Genomic DNA, 15,432 nt, shown 5'->3' with positions numbered 1-15,432 from the left:
TTAAACTTTTGTCGGCACCTCGAAAACTTTCGTGAATGATGACTGACATTATTTAGGTAAATAACACTTAACAACTTTAATAAAAGATATTTCGATTGAAAATAAAATAAAAAAATAGATAAATATTATTTTCTAGCTTGTAAAACGCAGTGCAGGTGTATTCTTTCCATCCATCACACCATTCACATTTCGCATGATTTTACCTTCAATCACATCTGCTCAGGTGGATCGATGCCAAGTAGATCGAAAGTTTCTTTCATCACCTAAGAACATCCAAAACACCTTTTTTTAGTGAGATTAACCGCAAAATGAGCTACCAAGATTGAACAAACACAAAGGATTGAAAGAAAAAAAACATCGCACACAACAGATATTTACTCCGATATGCAGCAAAAATGTCATCAATCACACCGTAAAAAGGGCGAATTAGGTAAATATAAAAATACTAGTCGTTAGCCCGCGGAAAAATCCACGGGTTCGTCCATCCTTTTTATACCGCATTGCGTGCGTCTCGCTACTTCAGCAGCTACTATTTTGCGTGACAGACAGACAGACAAGACAGACAGACAGACGTATACGGGAATTGTAATATAGATTGCGACTCAACAAATGTACATGGAATTTAATTCAGAATAAAATAAAAATAAAGTTATAGAAACCCTTAGCGTTTACTTAGAAAGGGTGTAAGTTCTATGTTTTGGAAAACCTACCTGTTTCAACGCCATAGCGAAGGATAACCTGGCAAACATAAGTGGAAACAAATGAGGTCTCGGATCCTGAAACATAACATTAAATAACTAATAAATTCAGTTTCACATAAAAATACATTTGCAAACGCAAATAAGAGTTGTCGTTTAGTTTAATTGAGAAATCTTAATTACAATTTAATTACACGTAATCAATTGCAAGCTATTATAAGAACAAGATGAAGAACTTGCTGCCAAATATATGCCATTACCAATAAAATTTTCGTTTGATGGTAATATGAACTCATATCACGTGATAAATCTGATAAGTACTTTGGCATCTAAAAAAATAAAAATGCAAGTAAATATGTCGGACGCGGCGCTATAAAATAATTTTTCTCAACGGGAGGCGCTAATTTGACGCCCGACGCTAATTGGAAATACAGCATGTAAACTACTCACCACATGCACTGTTGCATCTTTCGATGTTGTCATGGTTACACGCACATCTTTTAATAAGTTTTCAAAGGTGAGTAAATACCGCAACGTTATATTCCATTCAGCCTGTTATAATAATTCTATTAAAATTGTTTTTTCAACCCAGTAAGAAGACTCTAATGGCCGGTGCAGTAATTGCTTAGTTATCAGTACTAATTTTTGATCAGGTACATGAATTTAAGGTAATGAAGCTGCTAAACTTACGGCCTTGCTTGGTAAACTGATAAGCCAGAACTTATGCACGTTGCGGGTGGAGTCTTTACAAATTTCTTTATAATGTTCAAGAATAATAAATATAATTTTAATGCTACGTTCATGTATACATTTTTACAACTATTCCATTAGATAGCGGTTATTGCTTCAAAAACCCGGAATATTAGGGTTATAGTAAATTTAACAGTAAAGTGTGTCAAGACGAAGAATATAGAACAAAAAGGAGTGTAAAGACTTTTATTCGCAAAACATACTTTGCCAAAAATCTTTGACATTTTGTGCATTGTAATATTTAAACTTTAAACATAGTTTAGTAGAATATAAGCAAACTTTGTACAAGAATTGTTTTATGTAACCCCTTATTCGGCGTATCTGCTATAGAGGTTATTTTTAGGGACAATGTGAATAGGGACCCTAATTATTATTTCGAGGGACCCTAATTATTATTTCGAGTATGTATACAGGATAGCCACCTTTTCCGTTTCTGAGAGTCCGCTATTACGGAGGTTTCGTTGTAGTAAAATAAAGAAGCAAACATTGTCACCTCTTCTGTGAGTAGAGTGAAATCAATTTCCGCAGGACTTGGTAAAGGAGGATAAAAACCTGCAACACAATTTTTTAAATGTACGAATTTTTACAACACATTTTATAAAAAAAATAAAGTTATATAAAAATAAGAGAGGAAATCAATATATGGTGATTTTAAAATTACTTTGCAGTACAAAGTGCTGCTGACAAAAACAAGAAAAACCTCAAAAAATGATTCAGTAATGCTGACATTTTTCGAAATTAACTATTTTAACGAAATATATGTTGAGCACCACAGCTATATTTATATCACTTGCTACAATTCTATATTATTATTACCCGTCCTCCGTGTGTTTAAAATGGTAGCGAAGTCGCGAAAATTTGAGGACCGGCGAACGGGCGGATTTCTTCACGGGCTAGACTAGTCTTTATTAACTGCACTTCATCTGTGTGTGCGCGAGAAAATTGTGGTGTCACAGCCTCACGAAACTTTAATTTTTAACGTAATAATAAATGTGATAAATTTTTACTGACTTTGTTGCGCAGTAAAACAATCACAAAGCTAGACTTTTTACGAATAACTAATTAGCAAAATCGCGGCCAGCATACTGACGTGAAAATATAATACGGTAAAAGCCGGTGTGATGGTACTGAGGTTATTTTTGTGATATTTAAATTATTTTTACATGTTACGATTAATATATCACTTCGCATTTTAGCCATGTATAAATTTACAAAATCCATTTAGATTTTGGCAAGAAACATACATAGTCAGTGTCTGGCTAGCCTAGCCAGTAATTAGCATTTATGCTGTCTTTTGTGCTCAGTTTTCAAGTGGCCAATAAAAAGACAGAAGGAGTAAAAAAAACCACTGAAGAAATGTCTTCGTAAGTCTAGCCATGTCTGGCGCACTATATTTTGCGCTTCTTCCAAAAAGAAATATCACGTGTACACATTCATTTTTTACGCAAATTCAATGCGCGAATAAATTTTTTACGCGCATCTAGTTTTGGCGCGTTGGCCTTGTGCTAAAAACTGACGTTCCCAAAAATCAAGTGAAGAAAGCACACCTTCTATAAAAGAAAATATACCTTGTTTTACTTTCTCGTCAAATGTGAATTTTACATTGCACAATCGTGCGTAGTTGTATAATATGAACAAGCTGTCACGTGATACAATCTTGTTGTCTTCTCCTATTTTCAACTACAAATAAAAACAAAAAGTTTAAAGTTCGTAAATCTAAAAACTTATCTCTAATACCTTCCTTACGGCATTTATTTCATAGAATTTTAGTTTTTATAAATTTTGAAGGTGCGGCGTTAATTCAAGAAAATATGGTGCACCTTTTAATCATCATGTTTCTTTCGAGGAATGCACCTGAAGAAAAACGTAGTACTGACTAATCTGTATAAAAACGAGGCTCTGCCATACCTTACTATTAAAGGACGTTAAATATAAATCTAGTTTTAAAGAAGCAACAGCAACGCATTGAATCGTTTCATTCCATTTTTCACCTAGAGAAAAACAAAACACTGCTTCTACAGATACAATTGAACAAACAAACAAAACAAAAAACAAAAAAAAAAAAAACAAAACAAAAAAAACAAACAAGACAGATACCTGTTACTTTTCTTCCATACTTCATTTTGTATGACTGCCATAGTTCTTTTTTTCTTGCGCTTAAAAAGACCTTTAAAATTATCTAAACTGATATTGTTCAAAATAAGAAAGATAACAAATTATACCTAGGATATAATCACAAGTACCATTCTGGCTGTCACTTCAGAGCTGGTCAATTATTGCAAATAATATCAAACACAACACAACTATTTTTATGTATCACAGAATTAATTTATTCTTATTCTAAAACAATAATATGTTCTGAAAAACACTTCGCAAACTTCGTGCAGGGCGAAAGAATCTGGGCACGAATTTTTCCTTGATAGTGCTTACACTTTATCACCATAACAACCAGCAACCATTTCTAATCTCACTGAGAATCTGTTAATAAAACCTGGATTGTTACAACCTGACCCAGTACGCCAATTATATTTACGCCTAGTTTTTTCTACAGTTAGCTCCCAATAACTCGACCACCGGATAACTCGACCAATTTTTCGTCCCACCTCTGAGGTTGAATTATTCATAAAACTTGAACTTTTCAAACAAGAAAAGGAAATCAAGGACTAGATAAATGCCAGTAATTTTTTCTTAGTTTTTACTAACTCCTGATGTAATATAGAAAATAATTTTGTCTGTCAAAGAAAATTCAATTTACAAGGGACTTGCATACCTTTTTCATCGCCAAGATTGCAGACAAAGACCTTTTTCCGATAACTGTTGCCTCACCTCTTAAAAAGATCGCATTGACTCGAACTATAATCTCATTTCAGACTAAATTCGATTTAACTCGAACATTCGTAAGTCGAACTATTTTCCTCGGTTTCTTGGAGGTTCGAGTTACCGGGAGTTAACTGTATATGCTGCCGCCCCTTGGAAAGGAAATTATAGCCGCCAGTTGAGAATTGATCCTGATAGCTGGCTCTACCATTTTGACTGTGCCTATAAAACATTACATTATTAATATGGAGTCGGAAGATGCTTCCAAACGGGCTGACACTACATTTAAAGTTCGCTAGAGTAAGAACATAAGCCTATTACAAGTAGATTTTTGCCAACTCTGTACCATCATTGTTCATTCTCGATGATTCAAAAATAAGATCGCCACACACACAAGCAGGACTTTTGACTAATAGATTTCAGTGGAAACTGTCGGCATTAATGGACGATTATAAAAGATTAGACGCAGGGAATCTGTAACTCGCTCAAATCAGCTCCAGGGAAAAGAAATTCATCACAAAATACATTAAAGTCAAAGAGTTTTTGAAGATTCTTTGCAAAAAATATAAAAAAGGGTGTGATTGCTGTTATATAAGCTCTCAACATAACCTACCTGAGTAAAGTATGAATATTATGTGACTCGGCTGAAGTGTCTCCTCCACAACAACAGAACACCTAACAAAAACATTAACAGATTACATTGTACTAAACAAATGTTAAGTAAAAACGCAGGCCTTACAATCCCTCAACAACAAACATGACATAACTTTGTCAGTTTTTAGTCTTTTTACTGTGTAAAAGTCAACTCGGCGCTGACCTATTTACAGTAAACACAATGCTGACAGAAGGGGGAGGAGGCGTGGTCATTTTTAAATGTCTTTCAAGAAACGCCGAATAATATTGGCAGTACATTTCGCCAGTTAAAGTTTTAAATATATATTATTTTTTAGTACATGTGTCAGTTTTTTAGCGATGATCGTTCATTGTGATAATTACACTTTTAGTCAAGTTCCTTTCGGTTATCATTATTAAATTCTCAATATCCACTTGCATTTTATCATACATGTTTTCAACTAATAACCACACAATTAATTTTATAATTTAAAGCATATGACTAATGCTATATTTACATATAGCACTAGGTTATAGAAAAAAGTGAAAAGAACCATATATTATATATTAGAATGTAGACCATATATTATATTAGAATGTAGAAAACATACGAGAAGAAGAATAGTAGAGAAATATTGTTTTAGGCAAATTACCTGTTTAACTGTTTGCGTGGTTGAATGTTGTAGCAGCAAAGACGAACACTGCAATCTGTACAGTTGTTTATATGGTGTCAAATGTAGCGTAAGATCAGACTATATGATATATAAACAAAGGTGAGGAAGACAAATCACACTGTTTGCGAAAGGATAGTATATTTTCAGAACAGTTGTTAGCCGATCAGATATTAGCGTATTCGTTACAGAATTCAGAGTGTCTATGCTAATTCACGTAGATTTTTAAAGCAAAATAACATTCCAGTTTTAAGGCTGGTTTCTTATGTGCACAAATAACTTTTCAAACATAGCAATTTCAGTTCATTTTTTAAAGTTTTTGTTCCTTCTTTAAGGAAATAATGTTTGAATATATTTCGGAGTAAGGCTTTGATTGGTTAAATTAAAACCTTCTTAATAGTCAATTTACATTTTACAATCGTGTTTTTCAACGCATACATTTTTTTTTGTTTTTATCGTATTTATGGCTGGAACGCAGTATTTACACAGCATTACCATATCTTTAAATCGATACTACGTATAGACGAAACATTTTTGTGTCCAGAAAAGCGCTCCTACTTTGCCAGACAACAACATACACACAAACAAATGTGTACCTTTAATTCTGTTGCAGGCTTCATTCTGGCAGCGTAACTTAAAGTTTCGGTAGGTTCGCCATTTTTGTCGACCACTAAAAACCAATCAATCCCCAACATACAGCACAAGTGTTATTAGATAAAATTTATATCTTATAAGAATCGAGTATGGTCTGAAATAACAGTTTCATATCGCTTTCTATGGGTGCACAGAAAAAAGAAATTTGCTGAAAGCACAACTAAGTAACCCAGTACATCAGCGTATATTTTATGATTTTCGTTAAGATGAATATAATTATAAAATATTTATACACTGTGCCAAAGACCGTGTTGAAACGTGACTAGTTAACAATACAAAACCTCTAAAAGTAAGAAGTAAGAATAACAAAATGATTTGAACAGTCAGGGAAAGGAGATTTAGACCTCATTTCTCTCCCTGTTGCTCATAAAAAATTAGACAACTGGTGGCTATTCAATTCCATCGTTTAAAAGTGCGGAGATGGAAAAGCTCTCTCCCACTTCATCTCCCTGAGATCATTCACAGAGAAAGTCGGTGGATGCTAAGAACATGCATTACTAAGTATTTAAAGGGAAACTGAAATTGAAACAATGAACGATGAATGATAATAGTGTGTCTAATAATAACATATCAGAATAAAAGATAAATGCTACGAAAAATAACAGGTCAAAGTAAATGAAAAAGTAAAATATGCGTACCTTCAATTGTGTCAATTTCTTGCAAATATGTACCTAATTGGAAGAATATTAATAAGTTCATTCCGGTGAGACAGGAGATTAGATTCCAGAGATTTAATTCTCTAGAAAAACGAGGACCTTCTAGTCACCCCCCTAATCCTTACCTCTATCTGAACTACATTACCTATTAATAAAATCACACTGTGTCATGTTATTATAGCCTAAGTAGTTTTCCTTAGAAAAGAAATTGCATAAAAAAATAACTCCATTACACAAAGTGCTTAGAACTCGTGCAGTCAACCATTATCGATTTTAAAAATCGTGACGACGAAAAACTTAAGGCAATACTTCAAAGCTGCACCAAATGTAAACAAACAGGAGAATGCTTGATAAATGGCTATATTTAATATTTTGCATTGACTGAAGTATGGTTTAAGCGATCTGGCTCAAATGTTTTATGTTAAAGCAGCAAAGAGAGTCTGCAGCTAAAACCCATCTACATAATAATGCAGTACATGTGAAAGAGAATTTGCTTTTTTATTATTCTGGCTAAACAAGGTAAAAAAAAATGGGAAACCATTAAAAACACCATAGCAGATAACTTACCAGTAACAAGTAACATTCAGCCACCCCCCCCCCCTCCATTACCAATGTTTTCAGCGTAACATGGCTGCAGGACAATAATGGGGAACAGGCAAAGGAGTATGAATGCTCGGGCGAAATGCCAAGGTGCAAAATCATTCATCACATTAACCACTGGACATCAAACAAAAAACTAGAATAAAAGAAGACGAGCCTTTTACCTCTGTTGCTGTGCAATGTTGCAATGCACATTCTGGCATCAAAACATATTCTTTTCCCTTGGGCTTGGTTTGTATAAATACATTGCTTTAATTTTTCTATTATTTTCAAGTTGACACTGTCGCATACATCATTGCTTGTTTCTGCATTAACTGCGACTATATTGTCTATTGTTTGTTGTATGGCGTCACTCACAAGTGTGCAACCATCTCCAGACGTACTGTAAATATTACAGTTGTAACTGAAACATAAAATAACAGAGACAAATATGACTACCCATTTGGCTTATTTATCCAAGTCAATCTGATCAAAAACATTTCTGTTTAAACAATATAAACATAAAGGACTATATAACAGAGCACATTTATTCATAAAACAAAAAGTCAGTCTATTATTGTTCTGATACAACACTTGACATATTTTTACATCCTATTGAACTGTATTGTTTGCGTTTGGTGAGCATTATAAAGAGGGTGCGATAGTCAGTGCATTACTACGATTGAAAGATGAGTCCTAAATTCCAGGGAAGTCCATGTTAGGACAAAACTTTTTTCTAAAAAGATTCAGGACTTTTAGTCCTACTTTAAGTTCTTAAACTCACGCCCATGTGAGGTGTATACAGCTTTTATATTAAACTCACGCCCATGTGAGGTGTATACAGCTTTTATATTAAACTCACGCCCATGTGAGGTGTATACAGCTTTTATATTAAACTCACGCCCATGTGAGGTGTATACAGCTTTTATATTAAACTCACGCCCATGTGAGGTGTATACAGCTTTTATATTAAACTCACGCCCATGTGAGGTGTATACAGCTTTTATATTAAACTCACGCCCATGTGAGGTGTAAACAGCTTTTATATTAAACTCACGCCCATGTGAGGTGTAAACAGCTTTTATATTAAACTCACGCCCATGTGAGGTGTATACAGCTTTTATATTAAACTCACGCCCATGTGAGGTGTATACAGCTTTTATATTAAACTCACGCCCATGTGAGGTGTATACAGCTTTTATATTAAACTCACGCCCATGTGAGGTGTATACAGCTTTTATATTAAACTCACGCCCATGTGAGGTGTATACAGCTTTTATATTAAACTCACGCCCATGTGAGGTGTAAACAGCTTTTATATTAAACTCACGCCCATGTGAGGTGTAAACAGCTTTTATATTAAACTCACGCCCATGTGAGGTGTAAACAGCTTTTATATTTACACACCAAGTCAAATCACGTAAACACATTAATAAGATTTACAAAAATTATAAAAATCGAAATTGAATAAATTACTCTTTCTGAAGCATTCTTTTATAAACAAAAGCGGTAAGAAAAATTCTTCTATTTGTAATGTTGTTCAAGGCACCTCCTACATGACACAACAACGTCATATCTTTTTTCTTTGAGTTCGGTTTTGTTTCTTCTGCGAGTGCGTTGCTTTGAAACACCCCTCGCATAAAAGTTGTTAACACAGCTTTGTGATTCAGTGACACGTGTACAACAGTTTTTGAAGTATTTAGTTTTAAATTTTCGATGAACGGGATGTATGCAACCTAGAAAACGATTGAAGAAAATCACCATGTTGCAAATATGCATGTGTAACTAAATAGAGACGATGAGACAGCAATTTACCCTTCCCTTCCTGTTAGGTCTAACCTCAACCTTTGCATTTATTGTTTACTGATAGCGTAGGATGTCCCTAGCGGTCAATATATCATATACATCAAACAGATGCAAAAATACATTTTGAAATTGCATTTTGCAATCAACCTAGAATACTTAAACTTTCAAGGCTCTTTAATGTGAAACGACCTTGCTTTTTTTGCGACAGATGAACTTTAACCAATACGATACAATATTAAAAAAATTCATAGTTCGGAATCAAAAAACATAGTTTGACCCCCCTACCCTTTTTTCCAAAATCCTTTCCTTTTTTCCTTACTTTTCCTCCTTTCTTAGAAATGTTTAAACTCCACCTTTCAAAGCATTCAAGTCTCAAACACCACACTGCTGTCCTTTGATAAGACATGTGAAGCAAAAATCAAAATAAATAGTGTCACAAATTTAAAAGGGTTTTAGGAACTAACACTAGTGAATGGTACATCATTAGAAACATGCAGTGTTAATGTGTGGCGTATATCAAATTTACTAGACAGATAGACAGACAGACAAGCAGACAAACAGATAGACAGACAGATATACAAAAGTAACCTCATTTTTCTCTGCACAACCATAGTTTAACGCCTTCAGAGAAAACCCAAGATCGCTTTCACTCGAAAGTTTCTTTTTTAGAACAAAGCCTGCAAACACATCACTTCCTGTATCGTGACCACATTCTATAGTGTTAGCGCGAACTTGGATATTTTCTTTATTCAGTTGCATATACGTTTGCTTCTGAATTTCTTGAAGTATAAACAAACCGTGTTGAAAATCGCACATTATGACGAAGTGATACTAACTTTGCCAAAAATATTTCAGATGTATATTCTAAAATGTTGTAAAAAACAAACATTTGACGCTAAAAAGTGTAGAAAACAGGTGCCTATCTGAAAACAGGCGCCCATCTTTTAGTTTATTGGCCTACATAGAATCAAAACAATGTCAAAACAATGTCTTAAATAATATATAGAATTATTAAGGAGAGACATTCCGCAGCCGTTTTTTTAAATATTGGGTTGAATTTGGTCATCATATACAATCTACATGAAAAGTTTTAGTTTACAGAAAACTTACTTTAACACTTTAATGTTTAAAACTCCCAAATGACAATACTAATATAGAACAGGTATGCCATTAGGGCAAAATAATTACCGGTACTGACAAAAAATAGCAAATGAAGAAGATGAAATTACTTCTCAAACAAATTACTTGTAAATATGATGAAGAAAAAAAATCTGAAAAAAAACACAAAAAACATAGAATAACCAGCAAGCATTCTTTCGTAAAAACAACATCAGTACAATTCAGTCACAATTCGTGATTTCAAAATTGACTTCAAGTGAAAGAAATATGACAAGTTACTGGATTGACTTTTACATGAAAAAACACAGCAGCTCAAACTGTATCTAACGTTAAAGTGAAAATTAAAATTTAAAAGATATACACAACATTAACATTATATTAATAAAAAACGTGTTCTGCCATTAAGCAGCTAGAAAAACCAGTTGAAAAATTGTTCCATTTACCTTGTTTAGAAATCAAACTAAAACATTATTTTCGATAACGTAAATACATTTTATTGAATATTGCAAAACCCTCCATAAACGCCCACGAAAAAATAAACGCCCTGGTAAATAAAGCAGAAGGAAAAACCTTAGAAATCAACTATCTTAACCCTTCTTAAATGAACGCCATAGCAATGAAAAAGAGGAATATCTTATCTTCCATTTTTGTCGAAAAAAAAGAAATCGTCTAATGTTCTTAGTTAAACATATTTGGGCGTCAATACCACGTTCTAGAAAAAAATCTTGGCTCAAATTCAAATAACGCTTCCTTAAAATGCTTAAATAAAAAAATTGATGTTATAATAAACACACAGGGCGTTGATGTGAGCGTTAAGTGACTTCTTAAAAAAAGTGACACAAATAATTTTTTATGTAAACAGACTTCTCGAAAAAAATTAGTAGTAAATTTGGTCACATGTTGACATTGCTCCACCAGAAAAGGGAAAAAAAGATAATACAGAAGAAAACGTACAGATAATTTTTGTTATCCCACTCCATAAAAAAATATATTCAAAAGAAATTTATTTTATATCTAACTTCATATACTCTTTATACTTCCAATATTTTGTAATCCTCTGAAATCTTGGCAGTTTTTAATCCTTTTACAACATCTCCAATAATCCACGCAGGATGGCCATCTAGTTCTTGCAACTCCTCGCAGAACTTGATGGCATTTTCTTTGGATAAACATACAAAGAGTCCACCTGACAAAAAAAAGATGGTGTCATAAATATTCTAGGAATAAGGATAAAGGATATTGTGAATCCAACACTACAGAGGGCAGGTACACAAAAAACCCAGAACAATACAGGAGAAAAGTGAGATAAAAAAAATTAGGTTTTTAATCGAGCAAAGCATAACAAAACGGACATTTGACAAAGTTTACAACGTCTAGTTTTTTAAAAAACACTGTAATTTTACCGGCGTATGCTCAAATGACTAAAAAGGAAGTATTACCGCAAACTATAAATGTATATTCTCGTGGCATTTCAACAATTTTCTTTAAACTTAGAGAGTAGGAGACGAAAGACATAAAGGCATCTGGAAAGATGTTTGTTCACTGGTATCTGTGATAAGATGGGGGTAGTTGGGTCAACTTGTTCTGTTTCTGTACAAAACCAGACACCTCCAATAATCTGACCATCAACCAAAAAGGCCACATCTCCCTTACAATGATAGAACAAAATCTCACAGATACAACAAACTGTTTGGAAACCAGAGTTCGTGTTCTGACAGTTTAAGCAATTGTCTGCAAATTGTTTACAAACTTTTTGCCTACACGTACAATGCTAACTTATCCAACAAAAAACCTGTTTCAAGTCCAATAATAATTCTCATCAAAGAACGGACAACCTCATAAGACACGACTTTTCTGTTTCCATGAAAGAGTAACAGTCTTTGGGAAATTTAGACACTGACAAATTTTAAAGTCTTTACAAATCCAATTAAGTAAAAACAACATGCAATGTTGACTAATTTATAACAGTCTAAAGATTTGATCACCTGTAAGTGTTATCTTTCTTAATGTCACATGGAGCGCCTTTTAACAGGCACGCATAAATTCCTTATAATTAGTGAGAAAGTTATTTAATGTTCGCAACAGAAACAACACAACATAGGGAAAACTCCACATTTTTCACAATTTTAGGGACGCATAAACAATGTCTCAAAAGGATAAGTGGGTTCCACGCTGCGACAAAGTTAAAAAACCCCTCACATTTATGATTATTTTATTTTACAAAAAAGCTGATTGATTTCTTTATTTCTCACATTTGTTTAAAAACATTTTCCGACAAACGTAGCGGTACAGCGGAATACCATTCGAAATAAATACCTGAAGTTTCAGCAGAGTAACCATCGAGCAGCTTGAAATTAATGCCACACGCTTTATAAACTTTGGCCATATTCGCTATAATTGGCAATGTATGAATATGAAAGCACACATCGTTTTTTTGACTTTCAACAAGATTTTTTGCATGACCAAGTATTCCAAACCCAGTAACGTCAGTTGCAGCATGCGCATTGAATTTGTGCATCAACATTGCTGCATTCTTGTTAAGTTTGGCCATAGAAAACATGGCGTCCTGATAAGCCTTTTCAACTTGTGCTATTGTTGTGATGTCTCGAAATTTTTGCCACTGTTCAGGCTACATTATAAAAAATATTTTACATATATTATCAGATCAGGAAAAAGTTAGGTAAAACAAACAATACTGTCAACATAGAGATAGCATCTATTTTGAACTTGCAGCTAGCAATACCAAACCCAAATATCATTATACAAATCCAAAGAACTTAAAAATATTTGACAGGCTTATCTCCAAGCTAAAACCAACTGTAATAAATGCTATAAATTGCTGCATAAGGAGCAAAATGTTAATAGTGTTAACAAAAATAAACGACCGAAAAACAAATAAACTAAAAAATACCTGTTCTATCCATTGATGTGCATTGACTGCAATTTGTGTACCTAATGGTTTTGTTAGGACTATAACATCGCCCTCCTCTGCACCGTCTGGCCTAAGCATGAAGATAATACATTCGACACAAAAAGCCATGCACATGTGCTGTAGAAAATACGCACAATCCCATCCAACCAAATAATTTTCACATCATTCACAAAGCAAAAAGCCCACCCAAAAGTTCTCATTGAAGCAACTGTCAACACGACACAGTTGAGATAAATTCGCATGAAAAATATTATTTAACTATTTACTTGCATAGAAAAAACTCTGTTCTTAAGCAAAAACATACCACACAAAATTAATTTATCAAAGATATGCCTTCAAATAAATTTTTACGTACCAAAAAATTGAAAAAATGAGAAAAATCACAGAAATTCATCAAATTTAGAAACTTAACCTAAATTTATAGTAAACAAGGCCACAATGCTTCTATATTCTTCTATATGGAGTTATTTGTAGGACAATATTCGTGTATAGTCTTTGGCGTGTCCTATCTTTCTTGGTTGTGTGAATTTACTAACTGTTGAGGTTGTGACCGTGTTCGTAATTTCAAAATGCGCCTTATCGGTAGAATGAGCGTCCGTTGTGCGCTGTATTTTGCTTTGTGGCGTATTTTATTTCGTGTTAAAATATTTATGCTTTTTTTACACAGTAGCACTTACAAAAACTTCAAGTCAACTAACATTAAAAAAAAATTAGAAAGACACAAAACTTAGAAATTGATAATTAACACAGAGTTAGTTTTCCATGTGATTATGAATAAAAATTGCGCTGTGTAAGTCTATGTAATAATTTATGTTTATGTGTTTATGTGGTTAGTTTTATACAAAGAGTTTAGTGGAGAGATTTAGCTAGCTAGATAATACAAATAACATTCTATTTATAACTAGAAAAACATATATATTGTGTATTACTAGTCGAAAAAAAAACCACGCTACAAATAAAGATACGACACAACGAAAAGCATTACGACGCGACGAAAACTATACACGAATATTGTCTCACATACTTATAAAACACCACTAAGTTAGTGATGGTTAGTTTATTTAACAAAACCATAACAGTAGCAGCAATGTCAATGCACTAACCTGATGTATTCATCATCTTTCACTACACTGGAAGCCACACCTCCTACAATAAACCAGGGATTTAAGACAGTTTGTCCACCATTTATACTAGTGCCAGCCTCCTTTGCCAAATCATTGAAACCTTTAATAACAAGCTTGGTGACTACTTCACGTTCCTTTAGTTGAAGTTGTGTACTTACTCCTAACAGCATCAACATATTATCGCACTCGTATACGCCAGTTGCATACAAGTCGCTTAGAACGTTGGCGCAGGCAATTTTGCCCTGCATGTATGGGTCATCGACTAGAGGATAAAAAAAATCTGTTGTTTGCACCAGTCTGATGTCTTTGTGTCGAGTTGGTAAGACACAAGAGTCCAAACCAACACCAAGAAAACTAAATTCCGAATTCTCGTCAGTTTCGTCACGTTTCAGTCCCTGCAACAAGTTGAGCAACTCCTGGAATCAAAGAAAATGAGAAGCTACACATTTCCTAAATATTTAGTTAATTTCCAACTGAGATTAGCTTGAACACACAATGCAAAAGATACATTGTGGTGAAAATTTTAGGCAATTTTGTAAAATTTAGTATTCCGACACCTGAGTGTTAGAAATTAGAAATTGTTTTCTGCACTTCTTTCTATCCTTTTAAAGATGAACTAGTTGTTCGAAAATAAATTAATTCTATTCAAAATCTTGTGGTTACAATAGTTGCGAAATTAACTGCACACACCTGTTGAGGGACCTTGCAACCTCATCCTTTTAACTTGGTGTAGCTTGTAAACCTGAACGACTTATCAAGTCCATAATCTTCAGGTTGAAAGTTTTTTCCTTCACTTGCCATTTAATTTTTCTACACATACAATATGACTAATGTACTTAAAATACTGTGCGTTCAGCTACGATGAGCGTTTTTTTATTATCTTATTTTTTAACTTAGTTTTAACATGCTTAAAAAAAACTTCTACAAAATATATGCATTCCTGTCGGGTTAAGAAAATGCACATGAGCTCATAACTTTATATTTCTGTCAATAAACATGGTATTAATCTCAGAA

The 15,432-nt window shown here is 33.6% G+C and overlaps 2 protein-coding genes across 4 annotated transcripts; both read right to left on the bottom strand.

The window, feature by feature from the left end:
- Nucleotides 1-73: 73 nt before the first annotated feature.
- Nucleotides 74-10,398, bottom strand: LOC130625787 (DALR anticodon-binding domain-containing protein 3-like). 3 transcript variants are annotated; one of them, XM_057440898.1, is made up of 15 exons: nt 9,832-10,398; nt 8,914-9,173; nt 7,623-7,861; nt 6,841-6,873; nt 6,145-6,218; nt 5,531-5,629; nt 4,879-4,940; nt 3,546-3,604; nt 3,357-3,457; nt 3,017-3,128; nt 1,942-2,000; nt 1,149-1,250; nt 959-1,027; nt 711-776; nt 74-263 (listed from the first exon to the last, which is right to left on the bottom strand). In XM_057440898.1, the coding sequence occupies exons 1-15, from the start codon at nt 10,057-10,059 to the stop codon at nt 210-212; spliced, it is 1,617 nt and encodes a 538-aa protein (XP_057296881.1). In that variant the 5' UTR covers nt 10,060-10,398; the 3' UTR covers nt 74-209. The 3 variants fall into 3 exon arrangements, with proteins under 3 accessions (XP_057296881.1, XP_057296882.1, XP_057296883.1); XM_057440899.1 differs by having other exon boundaries at nt 3,357-3,439; XM_057440900.1 differs by lacking the exon at nt 8,914-9,173 and having other exon boundaries at nt 9,832-9,993.
- A 138-nt stretch (nt 10,399-10,536) lies between these two features.
- Nucleotides 10,537-15,263, bottom strand: LOC130625789 (selenide, water dikinase 1-like). Its single transcript, XM_057440901.1, has 5 exons — nt 15,109-15,263; nt 14,398-14,834; nt 13,274-13,364; nt 12,679-12,991; nt 10,537-11,548 (listed from the first exon to the last, which is right to left on the bottom strand). The coding sequence occupies exons 1-5, from the start codon at nt 15,217-15,219 to the stop codon at nt 11,394-11,396; spliced, it is 1,107 nt and encodes a 368-aa protein (XP_057296884.1). The 5' UTR covers nt 15,220-15,263; the 3' UTR covers nt 10,537-11,393.
- Nucleotides 15,264-15,432: the final 169 nt, after the last annotated feature.

Source organism: Hydractinia symbiolongicarpus, chromosome 14 (assembly GCF_029227915.1).
Source record: "Hydractinia symbiolongicarpus strain clone_291-10 chromosome 14, HSymV2.1, whole genome shotgun sequence".
Classification (NCBI taxonomy): Eukaryota; Metazoa; Cnidaria; class Hydrozoa; order Anthoathecata; family Hydractiniidae; genus Hydractinia; species Hydractinia symbiolongicarpus.
Note: the sequence above shows the minus strand (reverse complement) of the source record. Positions and strands in the feature narration are given on the sequence as shown.

Coding starts and splice junctions, on each gene's coding strand:
- LOC130625787 (XM_057440898.1), bottom strand. CDS start 10,059: ATGTGCGATTTTCAACACGGTTTGTTTATACTTCAAGAAATTCAGAAG. Junction 6,874..7,622: donor AACATTGCACAGCAACAGAG/GTAAAAGGCTCG, acceptor TCTTCCAATTAG/GTACATATTTGCAAGAAATT. Junction 5,630..6,144: donor AGCCTGCAACAGAATTAAAG/GTACACATTTGT, acceptor TATATCATATAG/TCTGATCTTACGCTACATTT.